We start from the raw sequence: 18,561 nt of genomic DNA on the forward strand, positions 1-18,561 counted from the left end.
CACCAATTCTCCAGTGGAATTTACAAGCGACTGTGTTCAAGCATTTTTAGCACTACGATTCCATAGAATTGTGTTTCAAACAAAAATTATTTAAGGCTTACAACATGTACTTAGTTTGCAATTCTCAATTATAATTATGATATACACATTTTAGTTTTAATAATTTAATACAACACAAACTCTCTAAAGAACTTTAAAGGATATATTTCATAACATTTTGTATGAAATCAATCATTGTTTACACATGTTTCTAATCCATGATATTTGGAATAATAGTTGTTGCTTGAACAAAGCTGGAAGCACCCTTCCTCCATACTAGTATTGTCTACACTGCCGACCCAGTTGATGGAAACTAATCAATCCATTCCAAGGTATAATGTATACTAGGGCCTTATTTCATCACTTCTTCATCAGTAAATGTGCGCTGGATTAATGCACATTACCTCAGAGTCAGACACACTATGTATGCGGTAATATGAGGGGAGAGAACATTTACACGTAGGCCTTATGTGTTCATGATCAGTGGCAGATTCAAAGGGGGGAAGGAGGGGGGGGGGGTTCTGGATGATCCTTTGATGCATTAAGAAGTAGGAAATGTAAGGGCCCTTATTCCTGGAAGATTCATGTATAAGACATATTTTGTGGTTTTAAAAAACCCTTGGTTTTTTATGAGAAGTCTTTACAAAGAAAATTTTCTGGGATTCATATAGTTATAGCCAAATTACATTGACATTTACAGTGAAGAAGACAACCTTTTGCTCAAATTACTTACGTTTTCATTCAAATCCCCAGGAGATATAAGATCTTTATTATTTCTCTTACACACCTACGCTATTTTAATGTGGTTGCAGAAAACAACATAAACATTGAGAAAGAGCTTTCTGATGACGCACAGTGTTTGAGAGAAGAAGAAAAAAGTGACAACTGATAGTTTGAAGTACATATTGAACTATTGATCATGGATCAAGGATAAATATAAAAGTAAAAAAAGCTTCAATAATCATCAAGTTAAATGATAAGGTGAAAGATAGGAAATTGCCATTATAACAATGAAAAGATGAAAAAGAAAGTTATCAATGAATTTTCAGGTAAAAATACAATCCATAATTATCCAACTCTAAGATGCACTGTTTATGTTTTTGGAAAGTTAGATATTTTCTTGCACTGTCAGTAAATAACACCCCCCCCCCCCCCTCTCTCTCACTCCCTCTCTATCTCCCTCTCTCTGCCTACTCTTTTCTCTCTCCTGTGATTACAGCATTCACATTTTTGCTGTCACCCATACATTTATTTATTTATTCATACATTAGCTTTCTAAAGGGATAAGCACCTGAATTTGTAAGCATGAAATAGCAAACCATTTCTCATGGTACGTAAAAAGATACCTCAAATTGTGCAACTCGATTTTTTTTTTATAAAGTGCAACATCCTTTTTAATTCAGTTGATGGAATAGTGATTTACCTATGCATGAAGAAATTATCGGGTAAATATAATGCTGTTCAGCATATCTAATTTCTGGACTCTATATGGCCAGTATTCTGAAAACTCTGGGCCTTGTTCCATAGAAGTTACTATTATGGTAACTTTGCCACCAAATGGTGTGGAATCCTTGATTTTGATAAATTGATGAGCATTGTTACCATGGTAGTTACCATTGGATGGCAAAGTTACTATATAATAAATACATTTCAAAAAGTTACCCTTCCTGCTCATTTATACTTTATTTTCCTATAATCTGAACCTAAATTTTCTGTATTTTACTCTACCATTGTACCTTATAAACAACAAAACAAATTTCTTACTTTTCTTTAAAAATCATCTAATGCTTTGTAAATTACATTCCACATGAAATATTCGGATTTCAGCATTGATAAAAAGGCATAAGAGCACTGATCTTTTTTATCATAAGTTACTCTTGCGTTAAATTTATATCACAGAATATTGAACATATACTGCAATTTTTAATTGTATCATAAACATGTGATACAATTACATATTTATCGATCTATAATCAATGATAATGCTCTCTTATTAAATTCATATTAATATAATTTGTTCATAAAACTAAAAGGTATCACTGTGGCTTAGTCTTATAGTAAAGTTATTTCTATTTTGATTCTCTAAATAACCTGTATACTGAACTAAATATAACGGTAATAACCAACAAATAATATCACACCATGAAATACCAACTATAACCTGTGATTGACCTTGAACTGGTAGACCAGGAAGGGTGGTTCAATGTTTATTTAAGAAACAATTTTTCTATGGTAATTGGAACAACAGCGCTAAGTTGTTCCCTTTAGAAAGGTCAGACAATGTCAAGCTACCTGGAAGGAGTGGATGACATATGATACCATCCACAATGACAGAGGGAGCAAGATGGTTCATGCTCAAAGAATTCAAGTAACAAACAGGTTTCCTCCAACAAAAGAGGTGCACAAAGGGACCCTTGGAGTATGGAGGGGTATAGAGCACCCCCTCCTTTCTTGAATGGGTGCACAGAAGCACCTGTCCATTGTTATTAAGGTTAAAGTATAGGATTACCCACTTTCATCAATGGCAAAGAGGTACATTTATGATGAAATCCTTTCAAGTACATATCAAATTAAGGGTTGTTGAAGCACTTGGGATGATGTAAGAAAGAAATAGAAATTGCTTAACATTTGAAAGTTTCTATTCATCAGAGGACTCCATTACATTTCACTGCTTCCCATTCAGGAAGAAACAGATATTGTTCAAGAAGTAAGTTGAGCTGCACCCGATGACCTAGAATGATGAATGTTTCCTGGATACATTTACCTAGCTGCCAACATTTCAAAAGAACTAGCTCTGTACATGCATATGAAATATCATCCATTAATTGTACCTTGTCTCTAAAAGACCAGATAATAATCATAAAGTAGATCTTAAAAATCATAAAAGGTTAGAGACAATTAATCTTCAAGTATATCCATTACATTTTATACATTTTGTCATCCTGTAGACCTTCTTTATGAAATCCTCAAAACAGTATACTAATTTACCAAGCATTTTTTATCATAACTTAGGATCAATTTTTATTCTCTGTAAAAACTGATGAATTTGTTATGTTAGTGGGAAGGTAAGCAGTATATTAACTTTAAAAAAAAATGAATGCAAACTCACTGAATTAAATAAATCTTGAGATAAAATAGAATGCTGCTTCTTTGTTTCTTCTAATCATCCTGCAATCACAACATGTCAGTAAAATTGTCTATGTCAATCTACTTGGATGTGTGCCACTTTGAGAGGAGATATAGGACAACTCAATTTATTCAGTACAATTGATACACAAGGATATGACATAGATAGGGTATCTTCACTCACTGGCAGACCAGCGATTGAGGTGATGACTGAGGTGACGACCGTTTGTTGACCAGTGTTTAGAGAGGTCAAAGAAGGACACTGGAAGTAACCAACCTACTCATGTTTCATTCAGACTGGAAAATGCCTTTGAACCTGCATCACCCACTGAATTTTCTTAAACTTGAATTCTAGGTCACAAGAAAGGTTCTAAATTTTTTAAATTTATGTTACAGGAAATATTGAGGAAGTGACAAAAGGGGCTTTAAAAAAAAATCATATTAAGTGATCTATTTGTATGTCAACATTGCCACGCAATTTTCTACAATATAATCATTCTAAAAATATAATTTGGTAATTATATGTTTGGGGCAAGGGGACATAAAATAACTTAAGTCGCCATTCCTCTGGTTCTCAACAGAATGTGCAATTATGTGTATTTATTGGTATCATGTGTACAGGATTACTTTACTATGTCATCATATTTCATTATACAAAAAAAAATTGCAAGATCATTTTTATGCGTTATCAGCCAATAGATATATCCAATTCAACTGAAAATAAACCAAGAAGCTTTCTATGTGTGACACAATTTTAAAGAGAAACGATAGGAAGGAAGTCGTGAAACAATTTCAACAAACATATTGCATAAAGGCATGGAAATATGCAATTAAAACAATCCAAAGGAGTTCAAAGAATTCTTTTGCAGCATCTATGCACTATAAAATTAAAGTCATCAGAATCTTCTACGGCAAAAACGTAAATGAAACAGAACAGTTAGATAATGTCAGCGAAAATTCTACTCTGAAGGAGCTTTCAGACCAACCTGAAAATTGAGTGGGAAAATGACTATCATGTATTTAAATACCTAAACAAGTACCTGTAAATTTGTGTATATTCTGGTGATCCGAGTAAGTCTGAAAGCACCAAGAGATGGGAAAGTTATTAACAAGTCACTTACAAGACAGTCAAATTACTTCCAACATTCGGAAACTTGACCTTCACACAGTTAACAAAGAATTGCTTTGTTGTAATGGTCATACCAGTCACATCTTCAAGTTGGTCAATGGAGTTTCGAATGCTTAAACAGCTTCGATTCACTTGGAAATTCATGAGAAATAACAAGCAGATCCAACTTGATTTAGTAAATGCTATTCCCATTTATTCGAAAGGAAATATCCCAACTTGTATAAATAGAAAACAAAACAACTCACCACTTCGTCTACCATTCTGTTTCTCATTCTCTAGAACAGCTGGTTGAGCCTGATCCAAGCCTCCATTACCAATGCATTCCTCAGGGACATCTCCTACTGCTCCTTCTCCTGCTCCTCCTACATAGCCATCCTCTGCATCCACATCAGCCATTACTACATCATCATCTCCGTGACCATCACCGATGTGTCCTTCTCCATCACCAAGGCCATTCCCAGCATCCGTCCCACCTTTACCCTCCTTTACAACGATGCCACCGAAACCATCCTCCTCCACAATCCCACCGCCGCCACCATCGGCATCCCTGGTGTCTCCGGAAGTCTTCTCCATCTCACCACCGGTCTCTACCTTGCCAGTGGTGCCCTCCGAGTACACCTTCTCATTGCTGTTCACCTCGTACTGGTGTGAGAAGGGATCGCCCGAGAGGATACCAGTCTCTACTGGGTTATCCATCATCTAGAACACTGTCTGCCTGATGTCAGCTTGGTACCGTCAGGTGATGGATGAAGCACAGGAGGGAACAGAGAGGGTTCGGTGAAAAAAGACGCTTCAATCGAGCTGAACGTACTTCTGTGAAAGCAATCAGTGCACAGGGGTGTAACAATTAGCCATGGAAGAAAGATTAGCAAGTGGCTATACCATTATGGTCTGTACAGTTTAGAGAAATGTGCTATGTAGGATTAACGTTTGTGATAGACTTGGATGTTTACCATTACAGTCTGCTCTTTTTGTATTTTTAACAGCAATAATCAATTAATCATTTTCAAAATATCACGAACAGAGTTAAAGTCATGTTTTTGTTATTAAAAGTAAATACATTAAATTGTTTACAATGGGTCCTTTAAAAAGTAAGAGGAAAATATGCTTTAGCAAAATAGAATTTTGACAGTTAACTAAAGAAGTAAAGACAATATTGTAGCATGATTTTTTTTATGAAGTCATTATGCATCAGTAACATTATGTACGCCTTTTGTTTATTGGTATTATATTGAGAATTTCATGTGCTGCATGTTCTAACTCATACAACTTCATATTATTTTCCTTCTGTTTTAAACTGAAACATCATTTCACCATATGTCAAGCTTTATTCTATAACAAATTTTACAAAAAAATATTTATGATTTAAAAAAAAATCATAAGTATTGTCCTTCGTTATGCTCCTTCCATTCCATATACTTTCTATAACACTTCTGTTTCTCTCAATGAATCACAATAAAATTATCCCTGTTTCTCGGACTTGTGCAATAGTGTATACATAAGACATTGTATGATGGGTAACAAAAATAAACAATAGACTTCATGAGGGGGATTTTTTTTCTACTTCATGAAAGTTCAAGTTATTCAAGGTTGACTTTGCAATGGAGCTTCATTGTGGTTTCTGTCATAGTGTTGGAATAGATTGGATTAGACACCTAACCATGTAGGCCTACTACAGCATTATGTTGTGGGATTATGGTGCTATATTAATCACAGATATTTAAAGATCATTGTATACTACTGGTGGAAAGTATGTAAATATCACTCTGAAAAATGAATTTGCTAGCTTTCTGGTTGGCATTTTGAGTTTGCAGATATAAAGATATCAAAGATGGTGATTTATACAAAAGAGAATATTCCAGATCTTTACGTGGGTGTAGCTGGATATGAGCATGGAACCTGACAGGTATGATAAGAGTGAGCATGTCTGATGTGGTTTAGGAAGATTGTCATGCACCACGCACACAATACAGACATATTTTCTGGAAAATGAAGTTCTACATTGCTTACAAATAAATCCATCAAATAAATTCATTGACACATTCTGTCTTATTATTGATATTCATATATGTATCCTAGGTAAATTACCAAAATTTGTTATCAATTTTTATTGTCATTAGCAACCGACTTGTCTTACATGAAATTAGTGTCTGTATGATTGGTTTGACCCTTTAATGAAGCTTTGAGCGTCTGCCAAGTCAAGTGTGTAGGCAATTTCCCCCTGTAGGACCCCCTTTCTCTCCATGACTCTACTAGCGAGGCAGCAACTTGACCTTTCTTAAACCCAGTTGAGAGTATACAGAAAAGGATAGTATTTTCCCCAAAAAAAAAATTCCAAAATACCCATTGTGGTAACAATCTCAAAATGAGTTCAAACAGAATCAAATGAAATTACCTCCAAAAAGAGTAGGCCTATGTATAAATAAAAAATATGTGCCAAGTAGCTCTAAAAGAAAATGTGTAATTGCTGAGAAATGAGCGAAATAAAAATGGAATTCCGTCAAATGTCAGGTATTTTTCGAAGCAATATCAATACACTGTCCTAATATATTTTTTGTGTTAGTGATCATCAGAATTATTTATTTTTGAGCTAAGATTTCATCTAAGTTTACATTAATGTACCAGATCTAGATGTATGATAATATTTCTACAAGTAACATTGATTTTAAAAACTTTCTCATGAAAAAAAATGTTTGCTGCAACTATACCTTTAAACCATCCCTAAACACATTTAAATTATTTTCTCCACCTATTATATGACTTCAGATTAAAACATACATTGGGAACTTGTCTCCAACCAAAACTCAGTAGGAATGATACAACTCTTTCTAGTAACTTGCTTTTTAATAGAAATTTGTATGGAGAAAAGTTGCCAGAGATTTAATGCATTCATATTCAAACCCCTACAAAAGCAAATAAAATATATCAATGAAAATAAATTAATTATTGAGTATATTTTTTGAAAAAAAAAAAAAAATATGCATATATGATTTTCCAAATTGTCTAAATTATGTATATTTATGGGAAATTGAGCATCTGTGAATATTCTGTTTATTTGATTTTAATCATTGTGTTTATCCCTTAACTCAGTTGTAAAGGATGAGGAAAATACAAGGAGAGACTTTAGCTGCAAATATCCAAACTCAAAGCATATAATTGCAATATGGTGGATATAAGCTATTTTAAACACCTCTTTATGGCAGTCTCTCCATCAAGATACCAATAATACAGTTTCTTTATACTTTTCTTCTTATATTAAGAAATTTACATAATGAAGAAAAAACAATGCAACATACCCGAAATGTGCAATGTATCATATCAATTGAAGTCCACATAGACATTTGACATTTGGCAAATTTTCTTGCCTCAATTAGAATAAAATGTAGGTAAAAATAATAATACCCAAAAAGGAGTATCAAACTCACTAATGCCCCACCACCTTGAATGAAAAAAAATAACATTTTGATTTAAATTATAGGTAACTTCAAAATAATTTAATTGTAAAGTTAAGTTCTACTTAAAAATGAAAATTAGGTCACACAATTTCTTTCTTCTATCCCTCCCCCTTTCCTGTTTCATAATCCTCTAATCATCAGATCTGCTCCTGGCTACCAAAGTTGCTTTTAACCACAAAATGTATTGAATTATTAGCAAATGTCTGGCAATGAACATTTTTTAAACCCATCTTATAGTATCTTATTTCCCCTAAATGCATAAACATGAATCTTAATCACTATTTACCCCTCTATTTTCTCCTGGTTATGTCAGCCCCCCCCCCCCCCACACACACACCTCTCTCTTCTCAGTTTGACCCTGCATCTCCCTCTCTGTCTCCCTCTCCATCTTTCTTCCTTCCATCATTCCTAAATTTCTCCTCCCCTCCATATCTTTCAATTTAACCTTCTGTCTCATTCTCCTCCCCAAGCAGTAACATCACTGCATCCATGGAGCTCATGCCGCGTCCAAACACCCTACGCTCACAGCGTCGCAGGCACCGACAGGTACAGACATAGAATAAGGCACTAATATGGCGTGACATAAACACCTCAGGTGATTTGATACCTCATTAGAGTATGTGACATTGAATACTGATGAGAGCAGGTGATACGCAACAAGAAACTCATTTCATTATTTGCTACTAAAAGAGATCAATCTTCCAGAAAAAAAAACAATAGTTAAAGTAAATTTAGTTGTTGTTTTTTCTTTAAGGTAAGCTTAGGTGCCATGCTGTATGAATATATTATATATTATCTATGCATATAATTCAACTAATTACAAGCTGATTGACTCTGTCAAGAGATATTCAGTAATATAAACATACATCATATGACACAAAAAATATATTTTTTAATCAAAATCTGGAGGATTTTGTGATTACTTGTCTTTCACTAATATATATAACTTAATGCATAACTCAAAAGTAAAAATTAGTTGTTTCTTTTAAATAATTGTTTGACATGCTATTAAAGCATATTAAAGGCCGATGCAATATCTACTTTCCTCATTTATCAAGTTTCTAATTCAGTCAAATCAATAAACAAAAAAATCTGCAATACCTTATAAGGGTCTTATGGTAACCTTGCCTTCCAATGGTAACAACCATGGTAACAAGGCTCAACAGCCAATCAGAATCAAGGATATCATGAAAGATACCATTGGATGGCACATTTACTATAATAGAAATTTTAATGCAATGGGAGCCCTGATCATCATCATTTTTGCAAATCCAGTATTTCTTATTTTAGTCAATACATTATGCAGAGCTTGAATCCTTCATCAAAAATAAAAAATAATGAATAATGCAGCCAGAAAATACTTCAATATTCTCTGCATAGGAAAACATTGCTTTCATCATCTAAAATTGAATTTCAATCTGATCGATGTGGATCAGACAGCCTTCAATAAATGATACTTCCACATGGTAACATATTATCTGCTGTGGTCTTCTCTGTTCAGTGTGAAATTAAAAGACATTCAAGCATGTGGCTAAATTACAGAGAGACAGAAAACCAATTTGTATCCCCTTCTGCTGGAATTTCAAAAACATATCCCCTGAGTGGAACAAACATATTAGTTTGCGGTCGGCCATGTCAATCGACGTGATATTAAATAGATGCTTCCTGCAGAAGAAACTTCACTTCCCTTGTCAATTGAATTCTTTTACATTATAGAATGAAATGTTTCCAATGTTGTGACCAATTATCGTCTGACAAACATGCCCCACCAAATTTCTACCTTTTCAATCATTTCAAGTTTGAGTCATAACATTCTAAAGATAAGTGAGGTTATGTTGTTATATACTGCTTGGAAGTATTATAGACAATATACACATATTTTTATCTCTTATTGTGCCTACAAGGGCTTAATTATCTGGAATGAAAATGTTTTATTTATTATTTTGTTAAGACAGAAGCTGACTTTATTATTTTTAGCTCATTAACTAATGTCTATTCCTGAAAACATTCATGCAGAAAGGGCATTCCCATGTTCCACAATTCTAATTTACACTAGTAATCAACTAATTATACTCATTTCACAAAATGATCAGTGTCTTTAATTGTCTTGAATGATATATATGTTTATTAGTTTCAATATATTAATATATACTTCCCTATAATTTCTTGATAGCATTTCGGTTTAAATAAAAAATATAGGCCTATATAATTACAATCACTAATATACAGACAAATGGTAATATACAGAAACTAAAATGAATTTCCTTGTATGCACACTTCCTATATTCTTTACATGAGCCATCACAATGCATTCAAAATCATGACCTTGGTTGAGGAACAAAATATTTTTTCAAGAAAAATAGCAGAGCTCTTTTGACCCTATTCATACTTGGGACATAATTAGGAATAGTAATGACATCAATACGTTAAAATAAATTTCAGACACAGTAAGTAACCCAAATAAATAATTTCTTAGAAGAACACTACATGTAATATCATTTTTTCTTCAATTAAAAACTAAATTTTACATTATTATCATTAATTTTCTTAGAATAAAAATGTAATTAAATGCATAATAAAAGCAGGCCTTTCTACAATTTAAAGTTTCACACCCCTGATAGTTTCTCTAATTTTGCACTTCTAATCACAGAGATGGTTTTTATTCAATCACTCTTAGAGTCTTCGCTAAAACTTTCCCATCTGTAGCCTACATTCCTCTGATTACCAGACATATAATTTCTAAAGACCAATATAATATCATGGTGCACTTTCCCTAGAAGGCAGATAACACCTCACTGTAGACACATCATCCTTTGATGAATTTAACTCTGATACAGTCTATAATAATCCAATTGGATAATGACATATATGTTGGATGGGTAAAATTATGCAAAATTTTGTTAATATCTTATGCAATGTTTTGTCAAATTTTCCTATGAAACATGCTTTTTATTTCACTTTTATACTTTACCAAATAAGCACAAAAGCTTCCTTTTTACCCAAGGTTTGCTAAAGTTTTACTCAACATTTTTGTAGAATGTGAGAAGGAAGCATTCTTCATCTAAACACACTGCACCATGAATGTGTGAATGTATCCCAAGGATATTTTGAGGGAAGGTGCTATCCATGTCAACATTGATCATTGTATCACAATCACACCTGGTCTAGACAGATGAGATGTTTTTATAAGGGTTCTCCACCAAGGTTGTTTATTTTGAAGGAGATGGATGAAGAAATGTTCTTGGATACAGGGAAACAACAGCAAACAATCAATTGAAACAACAATAACAAAATTGCATACTCAATATGAAGAATTTACTGGTGCAGGCATGAAGAAAAGTGGGCCTATACAGGCGATGAGTTGCTCTTTAGAATGCATCCCTTCCCATCCAACCCCCCCCCCCTTCCTTTCTCCTTCCTTCTCCACCTATCCCTTCTAATTCTCCATCACTCTCCTACTTCCTCCCTCCTCCTCCTACTTACCATCTCAAGATAGATACCTCCTCTATTGTGCCCCCCCCCCCCCATTCTGGGTGTGTTTGATGTTAGACCATCAAGAACGTTAACACCAACAAATTTTATATCTTTACCATTGATATTTACTTCAAAAGATTTTCCCTTTTCTGTCTAAAAATTGTTGAAGTATATCAATTTTAATCATTAAAAAGATTGAATTTCCATGTAAGTCTTGTGACCTATTTCATACAATAATCAACATCCCAACCCGAGAACATTGATATTGTTTATTCAAAAATATGTTTCTGGACAGTTTTTGTGCTCTGTCTCTACATTCTTAGAATTAAGAGCAAAATGTATTTGCAATAACTCGTATTTTTCTTAATGCCTAAAATGTAAACATCGGTCGCTACACACTGAACTTACTTCATTAAAGCTTACCAAGTTCATTAACTAATATATTTCCCCAGTATGGGTTCCCTAATAATCATGCACCCATCAATCTATGAGATTGTTTTTGACATTAAGGGAACTCTTAAAGGTTACCTGTGCAATGGCATTATGTTTATGTTGACTTGTGTCTAGATATGGTCATTCAATCAACTGAGTCTCCTTAACAGAACATTGAAAACAATATGATTATCATTGAAGAGTGTGTATAACACAATTCAATTTTCTTTTTTAAAGTAAATATAAAATAAATATTACATTTATTCATTTTGTAGAACATAATGCAGATATGAATTTAAACAAATTTGCAAAGAAAGTATGAAATCCTTTCACAAGAATGGGAAAATAGTACCACGTCATGTTTTCTCTAAATATTTTGACAGTTCGAAAATTATCAATTTCTTTAAATTGTGTGTTGAGACTTCCTGCAATCAAATATCAGAAATCTAATTGTTCCCTTTTTTTACATTCCTCTAGTATCCCATTGGCTACTAGAACCTAGGGACTCTTGTTTAATGTATGAAAATAAAATAAACTGGTATTCAAATGGTTAATGAATGTGATATCTGAACCTATGCCTGCATACAAAGATGACAGATTGTTAACAAAGGGTAACAATGAGGGTATAAAATTCCAGTTTCATGCAAGTCATTGTGATATTAATCAAGGGTGAAGGCCAATGCACTTTCATCGTTTCATGCAATTCTTTAATTAGTCAATTCAATCAGAGAGACAACAAATTGCCTATTACAGTCTTCATTGTTACATTCAGTGGTAATTATAGACTATAGTTGTGATACAAATCCACACCATGACTACACAATGGCTTCTCAATTTCTTGAATACATGTTTAATAGAGTGTGAATTATACATGATTCATTGACATTTTCTTTCAATTCCTTAGATTATTGATGGGTGCAGGTGTGTGCCCCCCCCCCTCACCCTTTTCTTTCCCCTTCCCTCTCCTTTCCTCTTCCCTTTCAACGAATGCAGTTTTCATTATCATATATTTATCTGTATTTGTACCTGACATTTTCATGTCAAGATTCTTATGGAAGCTCCGGGGGGGGGGGGGGGGGTGCAGTCAAATATTTAAAAATACGTTTAGAGGGTTTTTTTCAGTTTTGGACAAGGGCCGCGCATGCACTTGTTAAGGGTATAAAAAATACTGATTTTCAAGAAAATTGGGGCCAAAATGTGTAAATAAAGCCTGTGAAAAAAATTGTTTAAGGGGGTTATTTTGCACACAGAAAAAATATTGTTTAGGGGGGTGCTTGAAAATAATTTGGTCAGGCATGTGTACAGCAATACATTTGACTGTCCCACCCCCCGGTGGAAGCTCTATGTACAATGGCTTTGGCAATGATCAATAAAGTGTAGAATACAGATCAGAATCTTACATGTATATCAGAAATGTGCTCCTGATATTCATTTCCCTCTTCTCTACCACTCTTGCTCCTCCAGACCTCCACCACCCCCCCCCCCCCCCCCCTCACATCTACCCCGATATCCTTCTTCTACCTCTTCTCTCTTTTTCCCCATCTTCATCCCATCCCCATTTTTCTATCCCTTGTTTTCTTTTTCTCTCCCTTGTTTTCTTTTTCTCTCCCTTGTTTTCTTTCTCTCTCCCTTGTTTTCTTTCTTTCTCTCTCCCTTTTCTCTTTCCACCTTCCCCATCACATTAAACTACCAATGGTTAAAGTAATGAATACTGAATTAGAAAGTAACACCCGCCTCTGCTTAGTAGGGGGGATTATTCATAGAATCATTAACAAATCAATAGTTTGAATTAAGTTCATTAGACTTGCAAAACGAACTTTATAATAACTCCATCTTGCTTGAAATTCCACGCCGTGTCACTATCTTAAGGAAACCTTATTGAATTCATTCTTTTAATTTTTTTCTGTAGGCCTATATAACACACTAACTGATGTTAAATGAAATCAAAAGTATTTGGTATTATCATTTTACACACTACTTGAGTAAATGTAGAGAAGAAGTATAAATTGCACTGGTAATAAAAGTAATAGTAGTAGCAACAGCAGCAGCAGTAGCAGAATAGACACATTTTGCAAGAGCTTGCCATAATCATAAATAACTAAAATCCTGAAATATAAGAGAGCTATTAAATTAATTCAAATACTTAGAGAGCGATACAGATATTTGTCCGAGGAAAAAGGCCAATCAAAAGAGATGTAGCCTGCAGAACAAAATGGATACATTATCATTGGGGGGAATTGGTTTGGTGTATGCTTGAAAGTCCTGGCTTGGTGTAATGAGAGAATTTCAATCTAAAGCATCATTGTAACAAGAGTAAATGATAAAGATAGAAAGAAAGGCTGTGGAATAAGATAATGGAGGAGGTAGACATGTTATCTCATAAAAAAAGATATGAAGAATAGTTGGCAAGTGAAAAGATTGATTAATATAAAAGGAAACACTCTAAACATTATGTTACAAACACAGACTATCAAGATAGGGATATAGATATATGAGACACATGGGTACAAGGTGGATTATGAAGAAAAGGTGGATGGTGAAATGAAGTATCTAGAGAGAAAAAAAAAGATGAGACATAGGCATAGCTGAGTCTAGAGAAAGATATTTAAATGATAAACAAAGGGTCCTTTTCATAAATACTTATTACCAAAAAAAATAGATACAACACTTCAATAACAAGTTTACTATCAGCCATTTAAAGCAGTACAAACCAATAGCGCCATCTCGCATCCTCAACTAGTTTCCTGACCCATCACTTGAATGATAACATGCTAATTAACAACTCAGTACATTTATACCGAAATAATTATGTTACCAAGTAGCAAAACAATTACTTTTCCTCTCAAAACATTTTAGTTTCACTATACAAATACAATTATAGGTCAATTTATTCTCTGTAGTATTAGTAGATATCTGAAAACGTATATTTTAAGACTATGTATTTATAACACACAGTCGATGAGAGACACACACACAGTTCACTCCCCCTTTAAATTGGATGTTTTCAGTAGCTTTAAACTGTAGGGAAACGGACAGAGACAGATATGACGAGAGTGAGTTAAGTAAGAGAGTATGAGAAAGAAAAAAATGAGAAAGAAAAAAATGAGAAAGAAAAAATGGAAAGAGAGAAAGGAAGAATGACAAAGAAGGAAAGGAGACATAAAGAAGAAGATTGTATTGAAGGGAAAAGGATGTAAATGTAAAAAGATCAACAATGACAAAGTATATGGAGTTAAAGTGCAAATAATAGTTGGCTCTGAAATCAATATGGGAGCACCCGTGGGGGTAGCAGCATGCAAGCCCTGCGATAAGTTGATGAGGATCAATAGGGTTTTACATGTTATAAAGACAAAGCAATCAGGGCCATTTTAATTAAGCTCGCTTGGGTGTGTGTGTCTGTCATCAAAAGCTTGCTAGGAATATGCTAATGCCTTGTTTCCTATAATACAATCAAGGACAGCATTGTTTGTCCCAATAATGGTACATTATGAATATATTTCCTCTATATAATTTAGAATCACAGTAAATACATAATGCGTACACCACAGATATTCAATATTGCTTTCAGAGGGGCTAAAATTCATTATGTAATAGAATAATATAAAATTTCATTTTTTATAAAGCACTCAATATGTGCAATAACCTCTCTGAGCACTTAACAGGCATCCCTTCCCAAGAATTCATTTGTATTTTATAAATATCTACTTTTATAATGAGATGAAAACTATATTAATATTTTGGATATACTAGTGTAGTCTTTCTCCAAACTATTTTATGTACCCTATATTCTATAACGCTATTGCTTGTAACACTATATCAATTGTATTTTTATGTGATTTAACTTGGATTTTTCTAATTTCAAGTACTGTCTGGATTGTTTAATAGATATTCAAGGGTAATGTTGTTAATGTTTTCAGATCTAGGCTAATCTGTCTGTGGTTTAATAAGCCAAGTTTTTAACCTTGACATTTGAAGCACATTTTTGAAAACAGGATGGTTACCCATTATGTCTCCATGTAATAACAAGTCTTTGAATTAAAACGTGCACCCCATGAATCAACCCCTTATAACATTGGATCTAGTTATTAACAGACTTAATACAAATACACCCTGACATTTCAACACTATTTAGATCTTACTGAAGAATTAAACTACAGTCATGACCCCTTAATTGAGCTCTATAGTCTGTTCTTGAAATATTAGCAACATTATTTGTCCTTACCGAGTGCATTTGTAAAAATTTACATACAGTCTAAAGCTATAGCTCACTTTTAGTTTATAATTTGGGTTATTGATTACTTATTATATGTTCATGTAGGCTGAAAAAAAATAATCTAAAGACATTAAAAAAATCAAAATGGATTCATAAACCTGGGAGGTTGTGATGGGTTTTAAGACTTTCAGTATCCATAACCATCTGTCTATGTCTAGCCCTGTCTACATTAAACTAACCTAGAAAGTCACAACTTTCACATTCTGTATAAAAAAAACATTGTATAACATACTGTATATTGAACAACCAAATGAAACTGGGACAAGGATTATTCAATCTAAAGTTATAGAGGTATTTAAAGATTTTTTTATGGTAACAAAATATAATGCAGGCCTAAATTTAAGGTATAAGGCAGTAACATGAGTAAGACAACAATTTATATGGCTCAAGCTGGCTGCCTTAATTCCAGGAGTAATCTTTTCATTTTCTTTACTAAGGGCTATGTTCATGTTATTCAAATATCATGATAAAGAGCTACAATTTTTCATTTCTGTTATTCATATTCTGATTTGTTCCTACTTACTCTATAAATTTGTTTGAAATGAAGAAGTCTATAAATTCAACCAATCAATAAATCAATCAATATAGGATTAAGGTGAAAGTTCTATACACTAAGAGAATTGTTTACACTATACACAAACAAGGGTAGGGGCATAAATTTTTTGCACACATAAGTGGGTGAAAAACTTCTTCTAACATGCCCAAGTCATCCAAGCATATCACACTGTTAAATAATTGATAAATAGCCCCTCCCTATCAAAATATTCTGGCAGGCACTGCCACCCCATCCCCTCCCTCTGTCCCTGGGTAGAGAGGTTGGGGTAGGGGCCAGGTGGGGGCTATATATTTACTACAAAAGACAGTGTGATATGCATGGATGTGTCTGGGTAGATAAGCAGCAACATATGTGTGCCAATAATTTAGGCCCCTAAAAAGGATTACCAACCAAGTCTAGACTCTAGTCTAGGGTAGACTGATATATCTGCTGTTTCTTCTGAGTTCGTTAACACTTTCTAAATTTGGGGGGTGGACAAAAAAATCAGATTTTTTTTAATTCTCCGGAACAGCGGATGGGATTTCAGCCTAGGTCTACTCTAGGGATACTTTGAAATCACAATTTGATACTCAAGACACGTTAAGTCCACTGTACTCACCTGTGGAAGTGTTAAAATTCTCTCCCGTAGAACGTCCGTCTGGTCCCGAGAGATTTGTGATGGTGATGGATGTGATGCGTGAATGGATAATGCAGAAGGGATCCCTTACCGAAAATAGAGATAAGTTGTGGTTCGATCTGGGCAGTGATCGTCCGGCATTGGGGAGGCCAGCGAACCAACGTGATTCCGTATATCACTTCAAAAAGGTCTTAATGTCCATTAACTGCAAGAACCATGCGAAAATTCTAGATCGTTGGCATCACCTGTTCCTTTCGCCGCTTCGGTAACCCGAAAGTTCGCACATCAGATATCCAAAATATTAATATGTCAAAACAGATAAAAATAAAACAGAGTGCACGGTTGAAAATGTTGAAATTTATGTTTCCATATGACAGTATGTCGACCAACTTGCGGCTGGATATGCTGGTGAATTTACGACAACGGCATCATCTGACGACACACCGGTCGGTTAGAGGTGCTTCAGCATCCCACTGCGGTCTCCAATCTCATTTAAATGCTTAATTTGTACCACGAGAGCGTATGCAACAAGCAAGAGGAGCCGAGCGAGCGAGCTTCAATGTCGAACATTAATCAAGAATACGCATTTTTCACTGCTGTATGTAATGTCATAAGCTGAGCCGGAGAGCGACGATTCTGGAGAAATTTATTCTGACGTCTGAGCGCGCGCAAGTCGGCTCAGATAGCAAGGGATACCCTCAATTTCCACGCTCCCCCTCCATCTATTTTGCTCTCTCTCCATCCCCTCAGGTGTAGAGTATGGAGAGTTGCCCTCAGTGAATTCATTTAGTTAAGTTGAGAACTGGTAGTCTGCTGAAACAGACATATCAAACTCAAAATATAATAAGAGTTTTGCAAGGAGAATTTAGGCCTAATTATGTTAGCATATCACTATCAGATTTAAAATTTGGCTAAATAGTCAATCGTCAAATAACAGTTTTATCATTGCTTTAATTTCTTTATTTTTGATAGAGGGTCATTATTAATAAACGCCTACCTCACCCCCCCCCAAAAAAAATCAGATTAATGGGCCTAAATTCTAATTGTTCAGATATGATACTGTATATGATTGTGAGCGTGTCTGACCTAACACGCCCTCTCTCTCCTTTCTCATATCTCTATCTCTTTCTATTTCTCGCTCCACTCTCAGAGCATTCTCTCATTATCTTTCTATTTTTCTTGTAAGCCCTTGTCTCGATCTCCACTGCTTTTGGAAAACATCATACATGTTGAATGTGTTTGTTCATGATACTCTGCGATGGTGCGACGAATATTCGTTCACAGAATAGTTTAAATATGTAAAAATGGAGGGAATAATGTTTGTTTCCATCCATAGATGGATTTGTCACAGGAGAATAATATGCACTTCTTTTCCAAGATGGCTTGTGTTTTCTGATTTCAGCACAGTGGCGTAGCTAGGATTTTTTTCCTGAGGGGCACTGGGGGGTCCTTGCTTTTTTC

The 18,561-nt window shown here is 34.4% G+C and overlaps 1 protein-coding gene across 1 annotated transcript; it reads right to left on the reverse strand.

Moving 5' to 3' along the window:
- Window positions 1-4,453: 4,453 nt before the first annotated feature.
- LOC121411604 (uncharacterized PE-PGRS family protein PE_PGRS46-like) lies at window positions 4,454-17,715 on the reverse strand. The gene is made up of 2 exons (XM_041604406.1): window positions 17,083-17,715; window positions 4,454-5,107 (listed from the first exon to the last, which is right to left on the reverse strand). The coding sequence occupies exon 2, from the start codon at window positions 4,991-4,993 to the stop codon at window positions 4,487-4,489; it is 507 nt and encodes a 168-aa protein (XP_041460340.1). The 5' UTR covers window positions 4,994-5,107; window positions 17,083-17,715; the 3' UTR covers window positions 4,454-4,486.
- Window positions 17,716-18,561: the final 846 nt, after the last annotated feature.

Source organism: Lytechinus variegatus, chromosome 3 (genome assembly GCF_018143015.1).
Source record: "Lytechinus variegatus isolate NC3 chromosome 3, Lvar_3.0, whole genome shotgun sequence".
NCBI classification, from domain to species: Eukaryota; Metazoa; Echinodermata; class Echinoidea; order Temnopleuroida; family Toxopneustidae; genus Lytechinus; species Lytechinus variegatus.

Excerpts from the sequence above, each read along its gene's own strand:
- LOC121411604 (XM_041604406.1), bottom strand. The coding sequence starts at position 4,993 with ATGATGGATAACCCAGTAGAGACTGGTATCCTCTCGGGCGATCCCTTC.